Source organism: Zonotrichia leucophrys, chromosome 1A (assembly GCF_028769735.1).
Source record: "Zonotrichia leucophrys gambelii isolate GWCS_2022_RI chromosome 1A, RI_Zleu_2.0, whole genome shotgun sequence".
NCBI classification, from domain to species: Eukaryota; Metazoa; Chordata; class Aves; order Passeriformes; family Passerellidae; genus Zonotrichia; species Zonotrichia leucophrys.
Window position 1 is genome coordinate 66,295,218 of NC_088170.1, and position 27,552 is coordinate 66,322,769.

The 27,552-nt window shown below is 41.0% G+C and overlaps 1 protein-coding gene across 4 annotated transcripts in view; it reads left to right on the top strand.

The window, feature by feature from the left end:
- The window catches only part of USP6NL (USP6 N-terminal like), a 115,853-nt gene that overhangs the window by 35,889 nt on the left and 52,412 nt on the right, over window positions 1-27,552 (top strand). For 3 of the 4 annotated variants that reach the window (XM_064703036.1, XM_064703037.1, XM_064703034.1), the window contains 2 exons: window positions 19,540-19,613; window positions 22,067-22,149. In XM_064703036.1, coding sequence (XP_064559106.1) covers window positions 19,540-19,613; window positions 22,067-22,149 — 157 coding nt within the window. Of the gene's footprint in view, window positions 1-12,556; window positions 12,781-19,539; window positions 19,614-22,066; window positions 22,150-27,552 lie in introns of those variants that run through there. The other variant, XM_064703035.1, reaches the window with a different exon arrangement.

Below are 27,552 nucleotides of genomic sequence, written 5' to 3' on the forward strand. Positions count from 1 at the left end.
GATATTTCAGGGGCAGAGGGGGATCGAGGGATTATACACTAAAGCACTGAAGACTGACATTTATAACTTGGGTTTTTATATTCTCTGCATTTTGAGATTAAGTGTTAACTTAGTGGCAGAGTTTCTGTTTGCCCACTGTCCTGGGCTTACTTGGCAAGGTTTTGGTAGCTGGGGCTGCAGAGGTGGCCAGGGTGAGAAGAGTCCAGGGTCTGCCCCGGGCTGGACACAGCCAGACACAGCTTGCTCCAAAACAGGCCCATCCTGGGCCAAAGCTGAGCTCACCACTGAAGCTGGTGACACCTCTGAGATAAGATAGTTCAGAAATGTGCAGCAGTTGCGAAGAAGAGAGAGATAAAAATATAGTGGGAATTAACTCTGCGGGCCCCAAGGCCAGTGGAGGAGCAGGATGATGTGTTTCAGCACCAGAGCAGAGTCACTGGCAGCTCTGGGGAAAACCATGGTGAGGCAGCTCATGGTGCCCCTGCAGCCCATGGAGGTCCATGGAGGGAGCAGAGATCCACCTGCAGCCCCTGGAGAGCCCTTGCTGAAGCAGGATCCTGGCAGAAACCATGGCCCTGGAAGAGGAGCCCACACCAGGAACAGATTTTCTGGCAGGAACAGCAGCTTGTGGGAAAGGCCCCTCTGGAACAGCTTGTGAAGGATTGCATCCCTTTGGAGGGACCCTGTGCTGGAGCATGGGAAGAGAGTCAGGATTAAGGAGCAGCAAAACCCAAGTGTTATGGGCTGACCTGTACTGTTTTTAATTGCCAGTAAATTAGTTTTCCCAAGCCAAGTAGGTTTTTCTCATGAGTGTAATTGGTGAGTGGTCTCCCTGTTTATCTTGATCCATGAGCTTTGTCTTTTGTTTTCTCCCAGTTAAGTAGGAGGAGTGAGAGCAGGTCAGTGGGCACCTGGCAGCCAGCCAAGGGTTAACCCTCTACAGCAATGCTGAGGATGTGCACAAACTTCAACTTTGCAGCTCTGTTCCTGTGAGTTCTTCGCTGGAGCTGCCAGTGATGGCAGCAGGAGCAAATTCAGCAGCTGGGCTTTTCTTTTCTGTCATTGCACTCACATGATCCTGTTTACCAGCTCTGCCCAGAGCAGCAACTTCCAGCAGAGCAGGAGACAAAGAGCAGTGATGTGGTCAACAAGCACTGTAAATCCGGGGCTGGATATCTGAATTACATCCTCCTGTCTTTTCCTTTCTGCTCTCTTAATGTACTCCTAGGTAAAATCTGTCTGTGTTAAAAAAAACAAAAAAAAGTAGTTAATAAGCTTTGTATAATTGGTTTTGAAACAGTATTGACTGGCAGGCCAGTTTCGGAGCAATTTTGGCTGGTAAGTGTTAGAATCTAAAGTCATTGCTACCATTAGGAAAAATCAACAAATTATCCCTTGCACCCTAGCTGTGATATAATTTCATGATATGGGGAGCTTGGAGAAGAGATAATCAAATAAGGCTAATGAGAATGCACTTGAATGTGAGGTGGTTGCAGGTGGACAAGGGACACAAAATTTATGTGACATATCTGAATCATTCCTGCTGCTGTTGAATTGCTATTTAATAGTTTGGTCTGGGCTTTGTTTATTTGACTGAGCTGCCTTGGCAATTTCTGATTCCTTTTTCATTTACAACTTTTCTATGGTATTTTTTATTTTTTCCTCTCAAACCTATTTTTACCTGACTTTTATCTATCATCAGTTGAGTTAATAGATTTCTGATTAGTGGAAAAACTTTTGTTTCCAATTAAAAACTAAAAAAAAAAAACCAACTTAGAGCTTCTTATTTGGGAATAATTTATTTTAATACAAAGACATTAAAAATGGCTCTAACATGAAAACTATTGCAGCTATTTTATAATTTTAAATTATTTTTTTCCTCCACAGTTAAAAAAACCTGCAGATGAACTTGTTTCCCAAGCATTCTTTTTCATTCTGAGCCAAATATAAAAAGCCCTTCAATTAAAATTTGGCTAAATCCTGCAGTCCCATGTGAAAAGCTGTAAATATTTGGTATTCTATTTATATGAGCTAAGAAGCTTGAACTTAAAATGCTGCTGGCTGAATGATGTATCAGGGAACTGTCTGATACTGGACCAGTAATGACATCCCAGTTTCACTGAGGTGTAAGAATAAGAAATTTGCCTTGCTTGTCCTGAAGTGTTCACCAAGCAGATGCATCTGATGGTCACATCATTCCAGTGGCTTGTAAATATGGCATTTCCCTGTGTCATATCCTTATATCCTTAAAACTTGGTGTTACCTAAAAGGTGGCTATAAAGTTTTTTAAAATAAGCTAATTTATACCTTATTTGTATTATTTTTGTGCTGCTAAGTCTCAGTTGTGTGTTTTGCTGTTATTTACTGTTCATACACCCTTCACACTTAGGGTATAGCCTATTCTCCATTTTTTTCCTATTTTTTCTTCATCCTATTAAATGTGCAGTTGTTTTGCATCCATATTTTGCCTCTATGAGTTTTCCTTTAAGCTTTTGATTTTTTTACTTTTTTTTCTGTCATTTCAGCATTGCTTGTGTAAGCAGAGAGCTCCCAAACAGTGCTGATGTAATATACAGGTGTGAAGGAGGAAAACAGGTGCAAGGTGGTGGGAAGATTGGTACTCAGATTTGATGGAATGTTGTAATCCCATACCCCTTACTGATGGTGATTTCTGCATGCTTTAACTTGACAGCTAATTCTATTCTAGCAATTTGGTACATCATCCTCTTAAAATGTCATTGCTTCGCTAAAACATCACACTTCCTCCCCCCTGCTTTCTGTATCCTCTTATTGTGTGCGTTTGTTCTGTCATTAGGTGTGAGCTGTGAATTCTCACCCCCTGCTTGTCGAGTCTGGGAGGTGTTACATCCCCGGAGCAGTGACACAGGGCACTGCCCTGCTGTGTGTCAGGGTGGGTGAGGGCTGCAGTGTCTGAGCTGGGCAGTGCTTGGGCTGCCCTTCCTCAGCCCTGGAGCTCTGGGTGCTGCAGCCTTCACCTGCATCCCCATCTGTGCCTCTCAAACAGGGGACAGCCTCTCGTTGCATCCCCACCAAAGGTTTTTATTTAGTAAAGGCTGATTAGCTGAGTTTCAAATCCATATATTTGTTTTGTGCATTTGCTTAAAATCCTGTCTGTTTATCTGAGAACAAGTGCCTGAGTCTTTGTGGAGCTGGTGATTCAGTGAAACACCACCTGGGCTCAGCAGCACCTGAAGGATGATGGCTGTTTGTGATACTGTTTTAATTGAGAGAGAACTTCCCCAGGGTGTGCAGCTGACTCATTTTTCAGAGAAACCTGTCATCAGTGTGTCTGAGGTGGCCTGACTGCTACCCTGGGATTGAGCAGCCTCTTGTACCTCAGTACAAAGTACTCTCTGATGCTTTTGTTTTTCTACATTTACAGCACATGATATCACAACAATGTGAACCACTGGTTCCTGTTGTCAGTGCTTAGGCTTTGTGTGCTCTTCCAAAACAGTGGGTGGTGGCAAATAGAGTATGTGTGAGTAATTTTATAGTGTTTAATCGTTCCACCCCTGGATTTTTCTCTGCCAAGGAATAAAGTGAGCTAGAGAAGGAGAAAGTGTAGAAATTCTGCTCATTATTTAAGCAGAGTAAGGTTCATGCTGGTGACTAATGCACACTAAAAGCTGTTGTCTTTAGTGTGGACTATAGTAAAACAAATTGAAGTTGAAAATTATATTTCTTCTTTTTCCCCAGCCTTGAGAGATTGAGTTGTTTGTAAATTCTTTCAAGAACTTGCTGTCACAACAAGGAGTTTGTTGTTAAATTGAATGGTTTCAGAAAGCTCTAAAACAGGAGAAATATTTGGTTGTTTTCATTCACTTTCAGACTTGTGTGATAGATGACAACTGTACATCTGCTGAAGAGGGAAGAGTTGATGAAAGGCTGTTGGATTTTCAGCCAGTTTGAAGCCCTTGGAGTGATAGTTTTTAATCCTTCCAAAATGTTGTAACTGAAGGAACATTCACTGAGTTCATCCTCTTTGTTTCCCATCCTTAGCTTGACCTTTCAGGAAAATGTGTACAGAGATGGTTTTGGTTTGCTGCATTACAGTTCCTTGCTTCAACAACAGGCTTTGGCTTTGGTTGTAGTAACATTAGAAATGCAAAGCTGTCATTTTAACATGTATTGAAGAAATGTTTTCAGCTGTAAGAGGAGCCACAAGTCATAACCAAAATTCGTTTTTCCCTTGCAAGTAATTTTGAGTTTAACTTCACTGATGAAAACTTCACTGATGAATTTGCAGAATTTCCATGTGAGGTCAGTAGATTTCAAAATGAGTGTTGCCCCTCCCTCATGGGAAGGTTTCCTGCCTGACCATTCTACCTTTCCAAGTCAAAAAAAAGGATTTAAAGGCCAGATAGGCTCATGTAGAGCTTTGACATCTAAGTTTTCTCTCTGCAGCTCAGGTTTTAGAGCTCAAAGCTGTTGTCCTGTGGGGGTTGTTTGGCTCATGCCTGGATAACCAGTCAGCCCTGTTGCTCCTGGTCCATCTGAGCTGCACAAATGAGAACTTGAACCCTCCCCAAAGTGCTGAATATCTTAATTGCACGTCTGGAGGCACAGCAGACAGTGGGTGGGTGTGTGTTTAAATCCCAGCTGGTGCTGTTCCTCCTTCTCTCTGGTGCAGAGAGCAGCTCATGCCTGCCCTAGGGCAGGTTCTGCAGTGGCTCTGCTTTTCCCAGGGACAGGATCCTGTTTGCCAGGTGCAGGCTCAGCCAAGCTGTGACTCTTGCTGGGGGTTTGATTCTGTGGGGGATGTGAAATTCACAGAGGCTGAGAGGGATCTGTTGGGAATGAAATAGGTTATATGGGCTGGACTGGAATCCATGAAAGGCTTCATTTGTTTATTGTCCTAGAGCTAATGCTGATAAACTGGAACAGGGATTTCCAAAGTACTGCATCAGTGTTTGTATTAGATGATGCAGACTTTCTCAGTTCAGTGAGTTTCAAACTGCCTTCGTAAAATTTCAGGTACTTTTCTGCTGAGATATGAGAATCTGTGACAAATAGATTTTTCTGGGTTATGGGTGGTTTTCTTTGGTTTGGCTTTTTTCTTTAACACAGTGTAGTGGTTTTAAAGCAGATCATCATTAGTAGGTTCAGTGCATTATTGACTTCAGCATAAACAAATGGATTTTTTTCTTGATGGCTGTGTATAAGGCTTAAATTAGAATTAACATCATGTTTGTTTTGCAGTAGGAACTTGTTAAGGTGTTCACAGCATGTGTTTGCAGTTCATTTTGCATCAGTACTGAAATAAAAGTGCTGATTTTGGGAGAAGTAGCATTGAAAGCTTCGTGGTGGGTTTGTATTACTGAAGTACCTCAGTGCTTATCTTGTTCTAAGCCAATAAAAAGAAAGTGTTACTGATATGCCTGTTAATGCACTGATTATTAAAGTTATTGTTTCTGTGCAACAACAGTATAAATTAACAATTATCATTTTACATCAACACTGGATATTTGTTGAATGTTTTCAGAATATCCAAAGAATGAGCCAAATGCTGCCTCTTGCTGTGATCTCTTACTTGAAGGTGATTTATAACCTCTTTGGAAAATTCTGTTCTGACTCTGTATTGTCCTTTAAAATCAAATATTCAAACAAATGCCTTTTCATTTTCATTTTGTGGTCTTTTTCTACTACAGCTTTATGTCTGCCTCTCAGTGGTGCTGACATTTCAGTATTGTCTGTAATTAACTGGAGTCAAAGGTTGGGGAAAAAAACCAAGACATTGTTTTGGCACACTCTCCTAAGTTTTAAGGATACATTACATCTAAAATCTAATTTGGTGTTTCCTCTAGCAAAAAAACAAAAATAAAAGTGACGGATCTAACGTAGGCAGAAGGTTTTTCTTACTGGTACAGTGTTCTGTAGATACACAATCAGAAAGTGTGTGATCTTTTTTCTTCCCCTTTCTCCCTACTTTTGGGTTGTTTTATCCAAACTCTGAAGTTGTTCTGTATTGACAAAGGTTTTAACTGATGCAAACTAGGTGAGGCAAACAGATTCATACTGGTATTGCTGATTACAGCATGAATGGAACCTGGTTGTGGTTTGGTGGGTATGGCACTGGGATTGTTGCAGCTGCTCTGCTGAGGCTGGGACCAGGACACAGGACAGCCTTGGAGCCCTAATTCCTGTTTTGCATGGGAAATGCCAGGGCTGTTTACTTTGTTTTGTTTACCAGTCCTCAGTCAGTGAAACTGAAAACAACAGAATCTTCTTGTCTACCACTAACTTCCTTTTCTCATGGCAGAGATGAAGAAACTTCCCCCATTTCTGCTGCCATTTGACAAACTTGTTAACCTTTCATCTGGTTGTCTCTTACTCCTCCAGCCTTTCCTATAACCACTTTATAAACATTAAAAACATGGATCTACTGCTGCCTGACACTTAAAATGATTTCAGATGTTCAGAGGGGATTTCAGCACTTCTTTCCCTGTCTTAAATGTCATTTTAATTTTTAAGTTAATGACAGATATTGCCAGTTATTCAGCTCCATGCTGTGTAGACATGACTGATACAAGAGGGCAGGTATCTAAATTTGCCTTGATGTCTTCCTGTGGACTTACTCAAGCTTATAACAGAGCCACCAAGAGAAGGTTTAGTGTCACATGAGCTTCTTGGTGCCATTCAGACTTTTCAGAGGATTCCCTTAGAGGATCCTATTTGTACTTAAGGTGTTATTACTGCAGTTAAAATGTTTATCTGCTCAAAGATGAATAGCTCAGAGACAGAGTAATTGAAGAAAGCTGTTCAGCAATGGTGAACTGCGCTCTAGTGTGTAACTCAGTATTTTTATTTTTTTGTGAAATGCTTTAAGTATGTTAGGATTATAGTTAAAGTTGAACAGAAGGGCCTTGCAGCTCCTCTCACTGTTTCTGTGCTTTTTGGTTGTTCCTTCAGTGTATCCCAGTGGTAGATGGAGGGATGCCCAAGATCCACACTCTGGTGTGGATCACAGCAGTCTGTCGAGCAGCCTGTACTAACTGGTGGAGCTTGTGTAACGTGCTCTTGCTGGATGTCTTGGTTTGAAAAGGCAGGTGTTTGTTAAGGAAGGCAGGAGCCTTCCTTGAAATGGAAAATGACAGAATTAGAATATGACCTGGCACTCTGTGGGTCAGGGTGTTGGCAGCTGTCCCATTAAATGGTGGCTCAGCCCTCCTGCAGTGCCGGCTGTGGTTCTGTTGGAGCAGGGATCCTGTACAAGGGTGGAGTTTTCCTCTGAAGGTTCAGTGCTGCTGTAGATGGGCCTGGTCTTCTTCTGGGAATGCAGTGGAGAAGAAAGCTGCTCTCCAGGGAATCCAGTGGGAAAAGGCTGCTTCTCTGTCAGATTGTATCCAGGTAGGAATGCTTGGCTCCTCCCCCTGGGCGGAGCATCTCCCAGTGGGATGATGGAATTTTATCAGCCATGCAGGGACACTCAATGGCCAGTTAACAGAAGATATTTCCCTGAGGGAGGACTGGTTGTGGAAGAGATAAAGAAAAACTGCCCAATAAACAGATGATAACTGCTCCCCCCTCAACAGATTGCAAATAGAATACACACATCTTCCAACTCAGGACACTGGAATAAAGCAAGAAATGGTTTTTCATCCTGCCAAAACTTTCACAATATTTAAGATTTTATTTTCTTGTTGTGTATTGGGCTGAAACTGAATTTAAAGCTTGAAAATGAATGCTGAGGTCTCCCCATGCAGCAGCTCAGCCCGTGGGAGGCTCAAGTTCAGCTCTGAGCAGAGGCTGCAGGGAGGTTCTCTCACACTTTGGGCAAGGACTCGTCCTCGTGTGCTTCACGTTGTCTCTTCCAGGAGAAGGCAGAAAAGTCAAAGGGTGGTAGGATGTGTGCAGCTGGGGAGTAAAATGTGGTGATTTCAGGAGCTGCTCATGTGTTGCTTGTTTGTGAACACTTCCTTTTCCAGAGTTTCATGTGCCAGCCCTGGGGCTGAGGGCGCTGGGCAGGTCTGGGGAGCTGCTGCATCCCCGTGGGCTGTCCAGGTTCTGCTCCTGCCACCTTCAGTCAGAGCTGCTGTTTTTCTGAGCTGGCTTGGAGCTTTTTAGTCTTGTTAAGTGGCAGAATAGCATGTATTACAAAAACAAACCCTCCTTTTCTTCCTGTTGTAATCAGTTAAATCGGCTGTGTAATTAAATGATGAGCTGGACTGTGGCTGTGTCAGTGTGTTCACAGCTCATCTGTGTAGAACAATTCTCTTTATTTGAGCCAGTATAAAGTGATACCAATATCATTGAAATTTTGTAACTAGAAACCTGTAGCTTCTCTAGCTTCCTCAAAAATTAAGAACCTCCCTCTTTTAAAAAACTTCATCCAGAGTCTGTATGAGTGTTGTCTTGGTGATGTTTTAAACTGGGAATAGACTTCACATCATTAAGGCTGAATCTTAAAATATAATTATTGTTTGCTTCATTAATTTTGACTAATGCGGAGAGAAAAATGATTAATCAGGAGACTTAACATAATTAGTGCAGTGTGGCAACTGACTACTTAAATATAAGTCTGTTAACGTGGGAAGCATAGCTCTTGTTTTGAAATGTTCTACTTTGTGTTAGAATTGAAAATATTAGAACCATTTTACTCTTTAAATTGATGTGGCAAATCTTAGTGCTGTGAAAACATTTGTATTCTACAACTAATTATGATGTACAAAACAGGAAATCTGAAATTATGTTGGAAATAATGTCAGCATTTTGGAGAATTTTTCAATGTTATTTTGATTTATGTTGCTGGGAAAAAAATATTTTATATGTCATCCTGATATATGGCATTGGGAAAGCAAAGAAGAAATTTATTGCAGAGAACTGCTACGTTCAGTCTTGCTGAAGGATGGTTTTGCTTGTGTGCCTAGTAGCCTGTCTTGGTTAAAAGAAGTATGAGCAGTGTCAGTGTACAGAAGGGATATTTTAGTTCTCAAAAGCCTCTGGGAACTGCAGGTATAATATACTTTAAAAGTGCAAGGAATTAAAAAAAAAGGCAATTTCAACTAAATTTTCTTATTTAATCATAACTAGTACCTGAAAAGCCACTGGTGTAATAGTATGCCTTAACTTATATTAGGTTGAGGGTAAAATTCCTGAAATATTTCTGCTTTTCATCTGTCAATATTGTTTCTTAGGTCAAGTGTTTGATCTTCCCATAAATGCAGCAGATGATTTGCAGCATATTTTATTAAGACATAATTGTAAAGGCTAGGGCTGGGAAAGGTCATGGATTTCAGGAGGAGTGTGGGAGTAATACTCATGAGCTGTAGATGAAACAGATTTTATGTTACTGTGGGATCAGTTCTAGCCACAGCAGGAGTTCTAAGAAATGCAGTCTTTTCATGGAAGAGCATAAAATGATTTGCAGTAGTAGAAAAGCTGCTGTGTTTTTCCATGCAGGCTGTGTCCCTGTGTCCCATGGCTGCTGGGGTGGCACCTGTGTCACACCCAGGGCTCGCTGTGTCCCCTGGAGCTGCAGCAGCTGCTGGGAGGGCTGAGCTCGGCAGGGTTTGCATCTCCTGACACACAAACAAACGTGTGGCTGAGTGACCACTGCTCTGTGGCCGCCGTGCTGCTCTGTCATGGCACTGAGGGAAGAGAAGAATCCTGATGAAAGGGCCAGATACCAGCTACACCCTTGGGAAGAGAAGAACAAAGGGTGACTTCAGCTCAGACATAAGGCATTAGCTGGTTGTGGCACAAGTCAGACCAGTCTTTGCATACTGGCAAGCCCCAAATTATACCCAGCCTGAGTTTTTACATTGAAGTCTGTTAAGAGCTGACATAAATGTTTCAGGTTGTGTTGACAGAGGTTGGGGCACAAGGGTGGGTTGTGCATTGCTTTTGTCCTCTTTTTCTTTCAAGAAAGGAGCATTGTTCAAAATTGGGCTTACTCTTTTCAGTACAGCTTGTTGAAAATTGGCAATTATGGTTTCTTCTGGCTTTGCAACTGATTATGTTAACCTTCAGCAAATTAATTACCTTCTGGCTCATGACTGCACACAACACTTTGTGAAATGGAATTACAGCAGAGCCCTGCCAGATCTTGTCACTCCACTTTGTAACCCTTGTGGGAACTTTCATAAGGCTCAGCAGTGAGGTGATGACATGAGAACTCCAACTGCAGCTCCCAGCTGGTTAGGTGTAGGTATTGCTGATGGAGTGATCTAGTTTTAAGGTTTAATTATTTACATGAAACTCACAGAAAAACAAATTGCAAATTAGGACTAATTAAATGGCCAAGTTCTATTTTATTAGAGTATATTCTTTTTTCTGTTTTACTCTGAGTTTTGTACTTTCATTGTTCCATTAACTAGAAATGTTAATAGGCTATGTTATTAAAAATAAAAAGATAGGCATATTGCAGTAACTGATTAATATTGGTAGAGTTTCTGTAAGCCCTTTAGTCCATTTTTGCTTAAAAGCAAGATAAAGTATTTGATTTAAATTCTATGGGATATATAGACTCCTAAATTCTCATTTCATGTTTTGACACTCTGTGGAATATTGCTTAGCAAGGCTGCCTTGATTTCCCTGCTCTTGCTTTGAGTCCTTTGGAGATCACTTTAAAATTGATTTGAGAGGGTTTTTAGTAGCAGTTAATTCTACTGATTTCCAAAGTGACCATTTTCCATTGGTGAACGTGCAGTGTCTCATAGGGGATGTTGCAAAACTGCAAGAGTTCTACCATAGTGAAACTTGATTTTTCATTAGGATGAGAGTTCTGTCACATTTCTTCAGAGAAGTTAAATCTTTCCTTTCATATTTTTCACTCATTACTCCTCATGCTGTAGAACTACAATAGTGTCTATTCTGAATGCTGGTTATTAAGAGGGGGAGAGTGCATGTGTTTTGCTGTTGCAATGGGCTTTTTTTAGTGCAGAGCATAATGCAATATATTGATTTTCCAAAGAGTTCTACTCTATCTTTCAGCTTTTTTATTTTCTTTGGAATGGAGAGAAATTTCAGTTAAGCCAAAATCTCACCTTTTCTAAGTCTATTGGAAAACACCCACAAAATCAGACATGATAAACTTGGGAGACATAAGAGAGGTATCAGTATAGATCTCTAGTACAGTTATAGTGTATATATGTGTGTGTGTGTGAGAGAGAGAGTAATGTGGCTTATTGCTGTCTGTGATGCAGCAGTGATGTTAAAAAGCAAATTGTTGTCAAGTGGTGAGGGGGTGAGAGAGTTAACCTGGGACAAATGCTTGTGTTCATTGTGTGTGAGTTCTTGCCATCCTCACCACAAATATGCTCACACATAAGGAAACAGAAGGTAGCTGGTTTCAGTTCAGTAGCTCTGTTATGAGCAAAGGGAAGATGATTATTTCTGTGTAGCAGCAGGATTGCTGTTGTGTGTGTCAGCAGTAAGAAAATGCTGCTTTTGAGGGAAATGTGCTGGTAGTGGACATGGCATTGGCTTAGTGTAAACTCATAGTGATTCCAGAGACTAAACTATTGACACCTGGGCTTGGGTGGGATCCATGAGCAGCAATCATGGTGAAGACAAAGGAGCTGCTGCTCATTTCCAGGCTCAGTGCTCTGCCACACGATATGAGGAGGAAGGTTACAACAATTGAAGGAACTGTTCTTTTTTCAGTCTCTGGGGAAAAAAGAATAGTCCAACACACTTGATCAGATCTCCTGTTCCTGGCATTTTAACACTTCTCTGAGTGCAAGAAAACCACAAAAGGGTTGAGGCTGGAAGAGACCTCTGAAAGTCATCAGTGCTCAAGCAGGGCTATGCAGAGCTGCTTGCCCAGGACACCCCATGAACATCTCCAAGGATGGAGAGAGATTCCACAGCCTCCCTGGTAACCTGTGCCAGTGCCACTGATCATCTTTCAGCTGGCTTCACAAAGTGTCTGGTAGTGTGTGTGCCCTGACTTGCTGAGGTTGGGATATGGAATTGGCTGGTTCCTGGCTGCAGGCATCACAGAGCAGCAGAATGGCAGGGTGAGAGAGCATGGCAGGGCTAAAGTCTGTGCAGGAGAATGACTTTGTTTGTTTGTTCTGGGATATTTGGTACAGAGATCTGATTTTTAGGTTTTACTCTTGAATTTTTGTACTTTTATCAAAAAAAATGTTATTGTCAGCCTCTGACGTCCTGGGTATTTCAAGTTCCTAAGATATCTTGAAGAGTACAGGAATTATGATCAGAAAATATGTAAAATCTCCATCCTTTACGTAGGGAATGCCAGTTACAGAAATCTAAACTGTATTTTTTCGAGTTACCTAATTTTGTGGTTTCTTAGGTAATAAGCCAGGAAAAGGGTACTTCAAGCCCCATTTCAAGTAAGTCCTTTCAGTAAAACGCTTTTCCTGCAGCACTTGGAAAACACCAGTAAGAATTCTTGCCCAAGAGCAGAACAGTGATGTGTTACAGGAGCCCTGGCCTCTGAGGCTGTTTGTTCAAATCCTTTTGTTTATTATGGGCTGGAATGCAGGGCTGTGGGCTGGGCTGGAGAACACCAGCGTGGTGCCTTCGTGACACTCGGCATTAACAAACGGCAGCTTTGTTCCAGCCCCTGCAGCTCCTGCAGCTCTAGAGGGGCTGTGTCTGGAAAAAGGAGCACGTGTCAAGTGCCTCAGTTGTGTGCAGCAAATGCAGCAAGTGGAGGAGGAGAACTTTTCCCCCAGTCATTTCTGATAAACTCATTTAGAATATGGTGTAGAAGCAAACAGATTTACTTCATGAAGACTAAAACAGAACTCTACAAGGACTGGGAAGAAAATGACAGTCTAAAGACTGGTAAAGTGTTGTGTAAAATTTTATATACTGGTCTTTAATTGTTTACATTGTGCTGTTATTATCTCTCATTTCAAATTATTGATAACTGAGTTTAAACTAATAATATCTAAGGAATATAATTATGTTTAATGGTGGAAGAAATGTAGCTCAGTTAACTTCTGGAAATAACATTTCAGAGAAAGTGTTGCTATGCGAAAGGGATTGTTTTTAACTAACAGTTAACTAACTGGTCTAACTAACCAGTTCATTTTATGTTAGCTCTTCTCTGTTTTAGAAATTCTCTTTTCATGAGTAGAAAGTATAATAAATGACGCTCAATCCCTTTTGTTCAGAGCAGTTTGGAGTATTGATGTGCAGGTATTTACCAAGATTCTTCCTTTTGAACATGGTGTACCCACAGCAAAATACTATTAAGTGTACGTCATGGCTTTTATTTCGTTGTTTATGGGAATGAACTGGAAGGAAAATAAACAGCCTGAGTATTTAAGGGACTCTCTGCTATGACCAGAGAGTTTGTTTATTGCTCTGATATGTGCTTTGAATGTGTAGATGCATAGCAGCTGGTGGTGGTGCCTGCACACAGGAATTTGTGCCAGTGCAGCTCTTTGAGCAGTGGGATGTGTAATGTGCAAACAAGCAAGAATTTTAGTAAAGTAATGGGAAACAAAGTAACATTTCCAATTCTTTTGGGGTTTTCAGAGTGCTCTGCATTGGTGAGACTGATGGTGGGTTAAAGGACAAAAAAGGAAAAAATAACTTTTCAGAATTTGGGATAAGGTTGCAGAGGATGCTCTTGGTATATTGAGCCCCATGGAAGGAGGCATCACTTCTGAGGGTGCTGGTCCACAGTGGGTGAGCCTGAGCCAGTGTGTGCCCAGGGGCCAGGAAGGGCAGTGGCATCCTGGCCTGTGCCAGCAATGGTGTGGCCACAGGACCAGGACTGGGATTGTCCCCTGTACTCAGCACTGATGAGGCCACACCTTGGATCCTGGGGTCAGCTTTGGCTCCTTGTGACAAGAAGGACATTGAGGTGCTGCAGTGTGTTCAGAGAAGGGAGTGGAGCTGTGGTAGGGTTGGAGCACAGGTCCTGTGCACAGTGACTGAGGGAGCTGCGGGTGTTTGTCCTGGAGAAAAGAGGCTCAAGGGGGGGAACCTACTGCTCTCTACAACTCCCTACCAGGAGGGTGTAGCCAGGTGGGAATTGGAAAGCAAGGCAACCCTGACAAGGGGGAGAAAGATGAGGAGGACTCCATAACATCAGAAGGCTAATTAATTACTTTATTATACTATTTTATTCTATATTATATTACACTATATTACATTGTATCTAAACTGAATTTGCCAAACACTCAACTGCCCTCCTCTCGTGACTGTCAGCCGTCAGTCCCGACACACACACACACACACACAGAGCCCTGATAGGCCAAGGAAACAAAACACCATCACTTTGGATAAACAATCTCCATATTGCATTCTACTTTGGCACAAACACAGGCACAGCAAATGAGATAAGAATTGTTGTGATCATTTTTTTCTCCCTGCTTCTCTCACTGCTTCTCTCAGGTTCAGAGAATGTGAACAGGTGAGGACTGGCTTTTCTTGCAGTAACAAATGTCAGAATGAGATGAAACAAGTTCAAGATGCATTGAGGTGGTTTAGATTGGATATTAGGAACAATTTTGTTCCCAAAAGGGTTCTCAAGCACTGGAAATAGGCTGCCTAGGGAAGTGGTGGAGTCACCATCCCTTGAGGTATTTAAAAGCACTTGGTGCTTGGGGGCATGGTTTAATGGTGGGCTCTGCAGTGATGGGTTAATGGTTGGACTCAATGATCTTAAAAGTCTTTTCCAACCTAAACAAATCTGTGATTCTTCTTAAATTTATGGCACATCTGTAAGAGGCAGTTTATTATACTGCTGCTGATGCATGAGCACTGCAATGTACCTTGTACCTATTGCTCCTTCAGTGTAAGGAGCTCACTGGGGCTCTTGGTGGTACTCATTTCATACTGCCTTCATGAGGGAGCTCCTCCATGGTTGTTACCTTTGCCAGGTGAGGTACAGCCTAGTCATTTTTTAGGCTGTTTCAGAGAGAACAGCTCAGTGAGTTAAAGTAACCCCAAAGACCATTCCTATAAACTATATGCCTACCTTTGTAGGGACTAGAGATGTGAGGATTGTACATGGAGATCACTTGAAAAAAGGCTGTGCCTTATTGGTTTGCACTTCTGAACAGGATTAGAAGCCATGCAGGCTTAGACAAACAATTCAAAATACAGGTACTTAGTAAACCTTGTAGACCAGGAACTTCTCTTTTTGTGGGAAAGAAGAGTGTTTTACTGTCTTCTGGCCATTCCTCCCTCACAGCAGCTGAGTTCTGCCAGGCTGTGGTGAAGGCCAGGTGTAACTGTGGGCTCTGTGGTAGCCACCCCAAGCAGGAGCTGCTGCCAGGCTGTCACAGGCTGTTCAGCTCCTTCTTGGCTGCTGGAAACATGAGAGATAGTCCTGCCAGTTTCCCCTCCTTTATTCTGGAAATCTGAGTTACTGCAGGGAGTGCAAGAGGGATCCTCAGTGTTTAGCTCAGTGATTTAAATGAATACAAAATTACATTGTTGTAAATTTTTCTCCCTACCTCCCCCTTAAAATACATGTTTAGGTGGATTATAGGGGTGTTTGGGTCAAGATTCTGTGATGTCTGTAGGGACTCCATCCACAGCTACTCTTCATCCATGTGGAACAGAAGAGAGAAGTCATGAAAGCAAGAGTGAAGCAGGATTTTTTTAAGTTTCATCAGATCATGAAAGCATATCTCTGTTTCTTGCAAAAATCTCTATCCTTGAGAAGTTTCAGTAAAATTCAGCATTTAATTTTTACACCTATTTGTAGGCTACAACCTTATTTTTTCTTTACTAGTGTTTATTTTTACTTGGATTTGTTGTTTTGCTGTTAAATGTCACTAATGGCAGCTGCTTGTACCTTGTAAGCCTGTCTGATTTTGGGGGGACTTGAAAGTGCTGTTTAACATGCCACTGTTGACAGAATTTATCATCAGGTCATTGCTAATATATCTCCCATGTTTTAGTTCAAATCAGTTCTCTGTACTAATTAATTGACAATATATTAATGTTAACCTTATTTGTGATGGCATTGTTTCCTGTATAATCTATAATGCTAACTTTTAATTTGTAAATTTAATCAAACTTGTATAATATTTTTAACAGCTTTCACTGAGATAACACTGAACAAAACTGATAAGACTTTAGAATGCAAATTATTTGTCTTCAATTTCATAGAGATGCATTTTTGTGCCAAAGAATTTTTCTTGTTCCCATATTTAGCTTTTACTTTATCAGGAATCAATTTAAAATTTTAAAGTTGGAGGTATTTAAATATTTCCTCCTTTAAGAAAAATCATGTTTAATGCTTATCTCCCAAAATAAAAGCTCTTGCTCCCATCTCAAGCTGTTTTCTGGGTTTTCAGTATGGATGGATTAATGAAACATTGAACTATCTCAGTGCAGCTGGAAGGTTAAGATGATTCTGGCAGAAAGCAAAGAGGATTACTTTAAAGGCAATGAATATGATAATTTACACACTAAATGTAATTGAATTGTCATGAGACACAGAACATGCCAAACTTTGATTCACACATTGCTTATGCAGAGGAAGGCATGGTAAGCCATGGCCACATTTTCAGCATAAATCAGGAACTTGCTTTCTGGTGCAAATACAGTTTGGCATTCTTTTAAGCAAAGGTTTCAACTTTTTTCAGCTTACACTGTTATTCTGTCTGTCTTTGAAGATCTATGCATGTCCTTTTGAGCACGTTTTACAATAAAAATAGAAACCATTTTTAATTCTGTTTAAAAATGTATCAGCTACGTACTATGTCAATGTATTGACTACTGTGTATTACCATATTGCTTATATTATATATAAGCAGTTATACAATATCTGCTTATATTCAGCCACACTCTTTGACTCTTTCTCAAATTAAATCTAATCTCTTCTACTCGGAAATTAATGATAGGACTTTTAATCTATTTCTTGAAGCTCAGCAGCAGGTGAGGTTTAAACAAGGGAGCTTTTCCCCAGAGCTGTCCATTGGAGAAGTGGAGATTTGGGTCAATCAGTACTTGAAGTTGCTGAAGGAATGTCAGGTTTCTGAGGAAGTTAAAAGTTTATTTTTTAAAACCTCACAATTAGTCTTCTGTAAAGATTTGCTGTAAGCACAGATCTGCTGTACAGAAGGAAACACTATTTAATTTTGGTTACAATTCCTTTATCTTCTCACTTTGAAAGTAAAACCAGGCTTCACCCACTGCTTTGTGTCTGTGTTGCTTTGGTAGCTTTAGTGGACATTGTCAGTTCAGCAGACGCACTGTGTCCACCAGTAAAGATTAGGAACCAGAGGGTGGTAACTGTGCTGGGGGAGTGCTGGAGCGCCCTGGCAGTGCTGTGGGGCTGTGTCTGTGCCCCTGTGTTGAAGTGAAGGGAGCGACCCACCTTTGTTGGTCAGCATCTGACTCTGATTTATTGATCAACCAGGCACTTGTTATAACAATGTTAATTCACTTCATGCATATTGCAAAATCTGAGCTCCTGATAGGCTGTAGAGAAAACTTCAGCTCCTCCTTTTGTTTACAATACCTGAAGTTAGTTTACTGAAACCAAGATCAGTGTTCTCACCATGATATGAAAGGTTCTCAAAACCTTCATATCTGTTCCCAGACTGGCCATGTGTTCCCAGTAGCAGCCAAGGACAGAACGGTCTGAGAATCTTGTTATTTATATAAAAGGTGGCTGAGAACCTTAATTATTTACAGAATCAAGCCTGAGAAAGGCTGCTTTACAGCAGGCTTCTATCTTTCCCTCAGCTGAGTACTTTCATGGCCTCTTTCTTTAAGCCATGTCTGAACCAGGCTCTCCACACCCCTGGGTGTCACAGGGCTGGGGAGGGCTCTGGGAGCTCTGAGCTCACATGGGCAGCCAGGGTGACAGAGCCCTGCAGTGGCTGTAAAGCTGTGACAGAGAAAAGCAAACCTGAGACCAATTTCTTTGTGTCTTGAGCCCCCTTTCAGCTTAGGAGTAAAGGATCCAGCACCAAAGCAGAGGAGGAGCAGTGCCCTGCTTGGACACACCAAAGTCTGAGCAAATGAAATTATTCTACTCCCCCCTTATCTTACAGGGAGGAAATTATTTGTCAGTGTGGTAGCTTAGAGATGTGAAGCTTCCAAATATAGCAGATTGAATTAGTATTTTTTTTCTCCCTCAAATACTGTGTAAATACATGTGTGGTGGTTCTGCTGCATGCTGGAGAAAATGGCAGAGCTCTGTGTATTCTTAATAAACAGGAGTAATGTAATGGTGACAGAGGGGTCCAGGTGAGGGTAACCACGTGTGATTTCTGGGCATCATAAATGAAAGCTTTGAAGAAGCAGCCAGACCTTCCCTTAGGGAAGCTTGGACAGGCAGTGCTGTTTTCCAGTGCTGGTGCTTGTGTCTCTGTGGGTCATACTGAGGTTCTCTGAGTGCTCCCCTGGAGAAAGGGGGAGTGCAAACAAGCAGAGACCATGTTAAATCTCTAACAGATGGCTTAAAAGGCCTCCTTGGCACAACTTCTTGTCTAAATGTTGAGAAATATGTAGGTAACCTTTACTAAAGGAACACAGGTTTGAACAAATAATTGTGTTAATGTCATATGATAGAAAACTGTAATATCTGATCTGTTTTTCTATTTCATGGCCCAGATGGTTGGTATGTACAATTCCTGAAGTTCATTATGTTGCCATGAACTAGATAGGGAAAAAACCCCACATGCTTGGAGTTATTTTTGTAACAGTGTTAGATTGAAATATATTTTAAACCTTTTTCAAACCTTGCTTTATCTGAAGTTCGTTGCTTTTTAATAATCAAAAGAATTCAATGCTTAAATATTTCACAAACTTAATTAAAGCGGATTTACCTCATGGGTTTGATATATTTGGGATATTGAAGTACATTCTGTTGTTGGATATTCAGAATAACAGCTTTTCCTTTCTTGGTGCTCTCTGTTCCTGTCCATTTCCTAGAGATGGTTTCTGTTCAAGGAACAGGACTGAGCAAAACTTGAGCTCCACTCGTGTAGTAAATGCTGCATCTGCAGTGTCCTCATGTCCTGTGCTTACTCACACACTGTTTTTTTTGTTTTTGCCTGTCAACCTTCCTGTTGTCATATCCTTACACTTATTCCAGCTCTGGGTTGCCCAAGTTGCAGTTCTGACACTGTAATGACATCCTTCCCCATTTTCTGAGAAATAAGTAGGCTATTTCCAAGAAACCATGCAGTACTTCTTCAGTATTCCAAAATCTCTACAAATCCTGTATTTACTTCACAATTTTGTTTTAAGCCAGTAGTGAATGTTTCAGCTTTCTTTGCTGTTAGAATGTTTGTGGAATTGCCAATTAGTGGCCTTTAGTACTTTCTTCAGCCTTTCAGTTAGTGGGTTGTGCAGAATTATTTCATTACTGTATTTAATATCTACATTGGTGGAAAATCAGAAATATTCTAAACTCAGCAAACAAAGATACTGTGCAGTAACTGTACTTTGCTTTGAGCAGTATTCAGGACATGTACCAAGGTCATATTTTCCTTTGACACAACAGTTTTGGCATTTCTCTGTTGAAGCAGTCTCCCTGAAGTTGATTTTCCAAGTATTTGGCTGCAGTTGTTTTTTCACAAGGGAGAAAATCTGAATAACCTGGTTTTAATTCCTCTGCAGGTGCAGATGCTGAGCAGGATGCTGCTGTCAAACTTGCCCAGGAACGAGCAGAGATAGTTGCCAAGTATGACAGAGTAAGTGAACTTTTTAGTCATTTAAAAGACATTTTATAATGAATCTTCATAATATGTCTGTTTAAAAAGTGAATCATGATTCCAGCTAGCTGTTGTTTAAAATACTCTGTTGGGTACTAATCTGGTGTTTAATGATACACTGGCCTCTGTGTGAATTAAACTCTCTCTCCATGGGGGATATTCTGGATAATGACTCAATCAAGTCATTTTTCAGGTGCATAGCAAGTTACTTTGGGACCATTTCAGGGAGTGTATTGTATTAGAAGTAGTGAAGGTGGGGTGTTTGAGGATGCTCAGATGCTCACATATCTCACAGATATGTGACATCAGAAGGACTCTCATTTTACTTTGAATTTATTTAATCTTTTGTTAAGGTAGTACAAATACTGCAATCATAGCAGAAAAAGTAAAAGATGAGTGAGCTGTATTGTTTCTCATCTTGTGGGGATCTAAAGAAATCCCTGCTCATACCATGTTTGTTCTTGGACCCCTTGTCAGGAAAAGCTTGGCACAGAGTGTTCCCAAAATGCTTACACAGTAGTCAGGTATTTTTGTACCACTTATGGACTTTTTAAGTGTCACTGGAGTACAGAGCAATAGCCTTGTTTGTGGAGTTCATGGAATGTTTCATGTCCCAGAATTACTGCACACTGAGCAAACCACCAGTAAATGAGTGGCTCACCTTGGACTGAGGAAAAACCTGCTTGTGTGTGGCAGGCTGACACCAGCTGCTGCTCAAAGCTGCTCAGGCACTGCCACCTCAGCTGGGCAGGGGAGAGAAAATGTAACAGAAGGCTCCTGAGCTGGGATAAAGGCAGGGACAGATCCTTCACCAGTGACTGTCATGGGCAAAGCAGACCTGAGTTGAGGAAATCAGTTTAATTTATTACCAATCAAATCAGAGTAGGACAATAAGAAAATAAACACTGGATCAAAAACATTTTCTGCCCAACCCTCCCTTCTTCCTGGGGTTAGCTTTGCTCCCAGTTTTCTCTACCTCCTCCACCTGAGCAGTGCAGGAGGATGGGGAATGGGAGCTGTGGTCAATTCATCCCACATGGTTTCTGTGACTCTCTCTGTGATGGTGTTCACAGGGATCTTAGGATGAGGGAAGAGATGAGAATGTTGACTCCATGTTTCAGAAGGCTTGATTTATTATTTTATGATATATATTATACTAAAACTATACTAAAAGAATAGAAGAAAGGATTCCATCAGAAGGCTAGCTAAGCTAAGAATAGAAAAAGAATGATAACAAAGGCTTGTGGCTGACTGAGACAGTCCGGACAGCTGGGCTGTGATTGGCCATTAATTAGAAACAACCACAAGACCAATCCCAGATGCACCTGTTGCATTCCACAGCAGCAGATTATCAATGTTTACATTTTGTTCCTGAGGCCTCTCAGCTTCTCAGGAGAAAAAATCCTAAGGGAAGGATTTTTCATAAAACATGTCTGTGACATCCTTTCTGCTTGAGGGCTTGACTCCTTCAACTCTTCCCTTTTTCCAGTGGGGATATCCCTCCTATAGGCTGAAGTTCTCCATGAACTCTTCAGGATGGGTCCTTCCCATGGGCTGCAGCTCTTCGTGAGCTGCTCCAGCACTGGTCCCTCCATCAGGGTCAGTCCTTCAGGCACAGGAGCTCCAGCAATGGGTCCCCCATGGGGTCACAGGTTCTGCCCCCAAAGCTGCTCCAGTGTGGCCTGGGCTGTGGCCAGTGGCAGTCCCTACTGGAGCTGGCTTTGTCTCTGTTGGATGTGGAGGAGGCTTCCAGAAGCTTCTCAGAGTAGCTACCCCTGGATCCCCCCGCTACTGAAACCAGGCCACACAAACCCAATTCCCTTTGTGTTCTGAGCGGTGGCCTGATTTCACAGCAGTAACCTGAGCACAGCCCACAGCAGAAGCAGGCAGAGCTGAAATGTGGTTAAACTTCTGCAAGCCTTTGCAAGATTGGCAGTTGGAGAGCAGGAATGGGACATGCCTGAATGCATAATTGAGGGGAAACTCAGTGCTGCATTGTTTGACAGCTGCTGCAAGTCAGCATGCACTGTGTCTGCAGGATGTGCTCTTGCAGGTGATTGTTCAGGAAAGATGGACTTGAGAAATGAAACTAGTAGAGGGCACTCTGGGGACCTTGATGCATTATTGTGGAGTTTAACAGCAGGTGTGGGATTACTGTGACTCTGGTTAAAATCTATTTTGTGTATAGCAGTGACCAAGAGAGATTTCCTGTGATGAAAATACTGTTTGTCAGGGCTGGGATAGGTGTTCTGCTCTTTCATCTTGGTTGGTTAGGACTGGTGTTCTCCTCCTCCTCCTCCTCTAACCTCCTGCCACCATGTCCCAAAGTGTCCCAAAGGTTATGCTTTCAGGGGTTGAATGCTCCCTTATGTGTCTTTATTTATTGTGTCATAAAATATAATTTGGCTTTTTGTTTTCTCCTTTCCCCTTAGGGACGTGAGGGTGCTCAGATTGAACCGTGGGAAGATGCTGACTACCATCTTTACAAAGTCACAGATAGATTTGGCTTTCTACAGTAAGTAGCAAGCTTGTAAAGAAAATAAGATTAAAAGTTTGCTACTATGAATATTCAGGCTCTTTATTGCATTATCTATTTGGTGAAAGTATTATTATGCCTTTAATAGATATTTTGGAAACTGCTGTGTAAGTGTTACTGCTGGATAATCTTTCACTGTGCTTTTCAATTCAGTTTCTATCTGGGTTTTTATTTCTGTAATTTGATCTTGCAGAGGGAGTGAAATGTTTTAAAATATTTTTTTAGGGAATGAAAATTGATAGCCTACAAAAAACATATTCCAAGCTAAATTGAAGATAAGTTTTCATTGTGAATAACTTAGTTGGATGTAAACAAACTTGAAGTTTTTGGAAGGATTTATAAAAAATTTTGTTAAAATGTTTAATTTTAAAAAGATCCAAATACATTAAGGTTACTCAGTGGTTGTATATGAGCAAAAGTGTATCTCAGTCCATAAAAGTTTAGTAAATTTTGGCTTCATATATTTTTTTAACCTTACTGAAGTCTCTGCTGATTTGGAACCTAATATTGAATCAACTTTAAGTCAGAAAATGCCAGAGGCCACATGCAGTTCCCCTACAGGTGCCTCCTTTGTAACATAATCTGTTCCTTTTTGGCAAATAGAAGATTAGAGTATTACATTGTTTTAGGGTTTTTATGGTTGGCAGATGTAAATATGCAGCTTGCAGAAACTGAACACAAGCTGACTTGCTACTTCTGATGCTGTTAGGCCTCTCTGAGGTTCTTGGTGGTTGGCATTTTTGTTTGAATACTGAAATGCAGTTCAAATCCAGAAAAATCAGTGATAAGTGGAAAAGTTAGTAATACCTATATAATTAATGGTATTGGGAAGGGGAGTGTTTACATTCTGTTTTTTGGGGGACTTTTTTTTCCTTCTCTTCTTTCCTTTTTGCAATATTATTGTTTTTACAAGCTGTCAGTTAAAAGTCATCTTTACCTGCAGAGTGTGCTTCACTGGGGTGAGTTGATTTGCTGTGTGACATTCAGAGAGATGTTTTTCACACAAAGGGGTCCTTGTGTGGGGAAAGCCCAGCTGCAGCACCACGTGCATTCCTAATGGAGAAAGGATGTCAGAGTTATTTTATTTCTGGGGCAGAGGTGATGGGAGCCACTGCAGGGTTCATCTCTGACTCCTGAACTTTTCCTGTCACCTGGATTGTGATATTTCCATTTTTATGTGTTAGGTGTAGAGGATTGTTCCTCAGGTCCTCTCCACTTGCTGCTGCTGTTCAGTCATTACCCACATGTTCCTCTTGCTCAGGAACATCTTTACTCACCAACACAGAATTAATTCTCTATACAGTCAGCTTCAAGGGATGAAAGCTGAAAGATTTAAATTACATAAAGACTGTACAGGTTAACAGTGTATGCAGATTATCTCTTCACTAATTGTGCCTATTTGTGGCTTATCCATGTCTTGTTACCGGGCAGATTTCACCAGAGAGTGCTCTCAGGGCTGCTTTATGATTGCTTAAGAGAAATTCAGTGTGTTGCAAATGATGTTTTTATTTTCCTGAGAAGCAAAATCTCTCCTAATAGAAGAAATATAATTAGGATAAACAAATCAACTGTCTGTCCCTGAAATGACAATTTATATTGCACTATAGATTTTAACTGTGGTCTGGGTCATGTGTGCTGTCATACCGGGCCTGCTGTGACAGAAAGAAACTCCTGTTCTATGAGATTTGAAATGCAGCAGGATGTACCAAAAACCTCAGAAGTTTGTCATCCCTGAGAGCCATCATTCCCTACAATCTCCCAAGTGTTTACAGTGTAAGTTAGCAGACAGGCTGATGCACACTGAAAACAAAATCTGGGGCAGTACCAAACTTAGTGTCATTGTTAAGGTCTACAGGGATTTGTAATCTTGTTTATATTGACATTTAAAATACTAAGAGAGGTGTCTTTTGTGTCAGGAGGGTGCTGGGTGTGAGGAACCTGATACAAAATTAGGGCTTGTTTTCTCAAGTACAATAGGCATTGATTACTATCAGTGGTTTTCTATTTTTCCTTGTCTGTGTCCTGTTTGCAGCTTTCCTTGGCTCTGTGAAGGGGCCATTCAAAGTTCAGCTGATTGCTGATAGGGCAGAAAAGATAATTTTGAGGGAATGAAGCACTCAGGCTGCATGTGTGACTTGCCACTGGGTAGAATATGGGAGAATGTAAAGGTTGGAGACATTTCAAGAGTGGTTTTGGTCTCAATCTGCAATTCTTGTGGTGTCCCAGTGTCCTTATTTGTGTGTTAAACTGGGAATTTGTAAACTTAAGGGACCTGAAGACTTAACCTTCTGTTGTCTTCCTGCCATACCAGTAGATGTGGGTTCAGGTTTAACTCAGAGGACTGAGAGGTAGAGGGAAAGTGCCTTTTTATTTACCAGTGGAGAAATTGGGTTGTGGTTGGAAACAGATGAAACATTTCCCTCCAAGTAAAATATGTCACTTTAACCTCTTTATAAGGCTCCAGTTGAGGTATCTTTGGTCAACTCTAAGTGATGTAGTATTTACTGCTTACAAGAGTTAGGTCCATCTTTACCCAATATTGTCCTAAATTTTTAGTAGCTGCTGCCTTCAGAACACAATTTAATTTGTTTGCTGCAGTACTTTATTTTGCAGTTCTGCAAATGAATGTGAATGTTCTAGTTAACTTTGGATATTAAAAGGAAAGTGGTATGGACAGGTTATTAATATTGCTATTTAAAACAAAAAAAATATAGCTGAGTTAATACTTAATGAATTTAGGGAACAAGAAAGTGTATTCAGTGAGAAGTAGCAGAGCATTATAATACTGAGACTTATTTGAAATGAATAAAGGGAAGTTTTAGAGGGAAGTTGGATGTAGGAAGAAGGTTTCCAGCAAAGCTAAGCTGTGAAATAACCTGTGGGGAGCCCAAGGGGACTGTCTCTTGAGGTGTTCAACAGCAGAGTGTGCAAAACAAAATGCAGCTAGGAGGAGTTTGTTCAGTGGCACTGACTAAATTGTAGCAGTTTCGAGCTACTCTACTGCAAACATAAATTGTACAGTAGAGGCATGCAGGAACCAGAAGAGTGAAGCTCTCATTATTAGCTGAATTGGAGAAAACTTGGCCTTTACCAGCTACTGTTGCAAGGCTATAGGGAAGTGGTGGCTTGTGGTTTATTTAAGCCATGGGGTGTTGCAGGCAAACCAGACTCAACTTGGAGAATTTCTCATCATTTACTGCCAGGTAAAATGACATTCTGGCTGCTGACCTGGGTGCTGGCTAGGGAACACCCCAAACCATAGCCCTGTGTCAGGCACCTAGAGCAAACACCTCTCTCCCCTCTGCCTCCAGGACAAACTTCTCTTGATTTTTGTCCTGGGTTAGCCTTGCATCACCCCAATTCCTTTGGTCAGCTGGCAGGCAGTGCAGGAGCTCCTGCACATGATGACTTCTTTCTGCTGCTCCTGGTTTCTTGCTTATTTTCTCCTTCTGCTCCTTGTGTCTTACGTGGCTTCCCCCACCCTGACATGGTGTTTCTCTACTCCAACCATATTCTCAACATCCCCTTCCATGAGTCTCTTCTCTCTTTCCAGTTCATATTGTTCCTCTTAATTAATGCAGATATACATGGTGTACATGTCACCTGATATATATGGTATACATGGAATAATATATTGAATTAATGCATCAATTAAATAAATATTCATATAACATGGAATAGGCTATTAAAAAACCCCAAAACTATTAACTTTTGTAATGTTTCTTTCAGAGAATCCCACGTCAGTGTTGTCTTAGTCATGACCATGAGAATTGACAGAGCAGACCAGTTTCATACGAGCTCAATGTGGTTACCAATAAATCTAAAAATATATATAAAAAAAGCAGCAATATCCCTTCCCAGAAAAGCCTCAGGCATGGTCCTTATTCAGTGCAATTTGTTTTCCAGTGAAAATCCTGCTGCTGATTCCACATGACAGTGCAGGACTGCTGAGCAGTCAGGCTGATGTGAAAAGTGCCATTCAATTTGAAAATGAGCATTTTTCCCTCTGAAATCCAGCACCAGTGTCTGTATATCTGGTGTGCCAGTATTTTGATAAGATGGGATGGTTTTTTCTAGGAAGCACTGGAGATGGAGGCTTTGAGCTGTGCTGGAGCTGATGGAAGCCCAGCAATCCCTCTCTGGGGGCTCCCACAGGGCTCAGAGAAGCCTTAGCCTGTAACAGATGATTCTGCAATCAAGTATTTTAGGAATGGGAGAAATGCCTAAGATCTCTTCACAGATAGTCATAACAAAAACTGTTTAAGCTGATTTTGAAAATGAAAAAAGGAGGAATGTGTTTGGTATTCATAAAAAATTGGGTTTGTTTGCTCAGTTTTTCCTTTTCCCCCCTCCTGTTGGATATGTTGTATCTTTTTGGTCAGCATTGTATGAATGTTGACCCTGCACCCCCCAAAAAAGCAGTTCCTCTCCATCCTATCTTGGAACCTGGCTAAGTTTTAATTTAAATGTCCTCAGTATTTTCAGTGTGGGCTGTTCTTTCACCATCCCTTTTCTTTACCTTGTAGATAACTTCTGTTTGCATTTTTTCTATCAGCAGTCATTGATAAGGGAGTACATTCAGGGAAAAAGAAAAACCTGGAGGAGTTTCTGAGTGTCTTGAAGCTCATAGCAGGCATTCCAGTAATGCCTCAGGCTCTGGGAATTCCCCCTTCCCCCTCCTGCAATTATTTAGTTGATTTGGTGCTGCTTTGGAATTGATAAAAAAGCTACTAAAATAAATACCTTATTCCTTGGGTGATAACAAGTTCCCTACTACAACTAGGAATGTTTTAAAAGGTATTTTATTTCTTTAAACTGACAGTTTATGTAATGTCTATATTGATTTGTCTATTTAGAAGTGACAATTTTATGAGTTATTTTTATAGCTAAAAAATTATTGGAGGTCTTAAGACAGTAAAAGAAAGTAAGAAATTCAAATGCCAGTGTTTGTTTAAGTAAATAAGAATTTAAGCTTTAACTGACTATAGTTGGAACACATACATTTGCTAATATATCCTTGAATATATCCACGAATATATAACATATATTCTTGAGTATATCCTTGTATTTATTTTTGTGTTTATTATTTGTATTTTATTTTGTATTTATTAAACTCTCCGGTTAAGTACAAGGACAAAATAACTTGATTCCCTGCCCCACATTATGTTTAGGTTGAATGGTCTCAAGAGCATTGGCTGATTGAAGTTTGCAAAACAGCCCAAACTTTGTCCTGATCCTGAAGTAGGGGAGAAGCTGAGAACAGCATTTTGCAACTGTAAAGGTCAGCAGCAGTTTAAAGAGCTGATCCTCTTTGGGCCCTTTCAGCACCAGGCCAAAAGTCAGAGCAGGATGAGCCAAATGGCACAGAAAGCTGAAATTTGG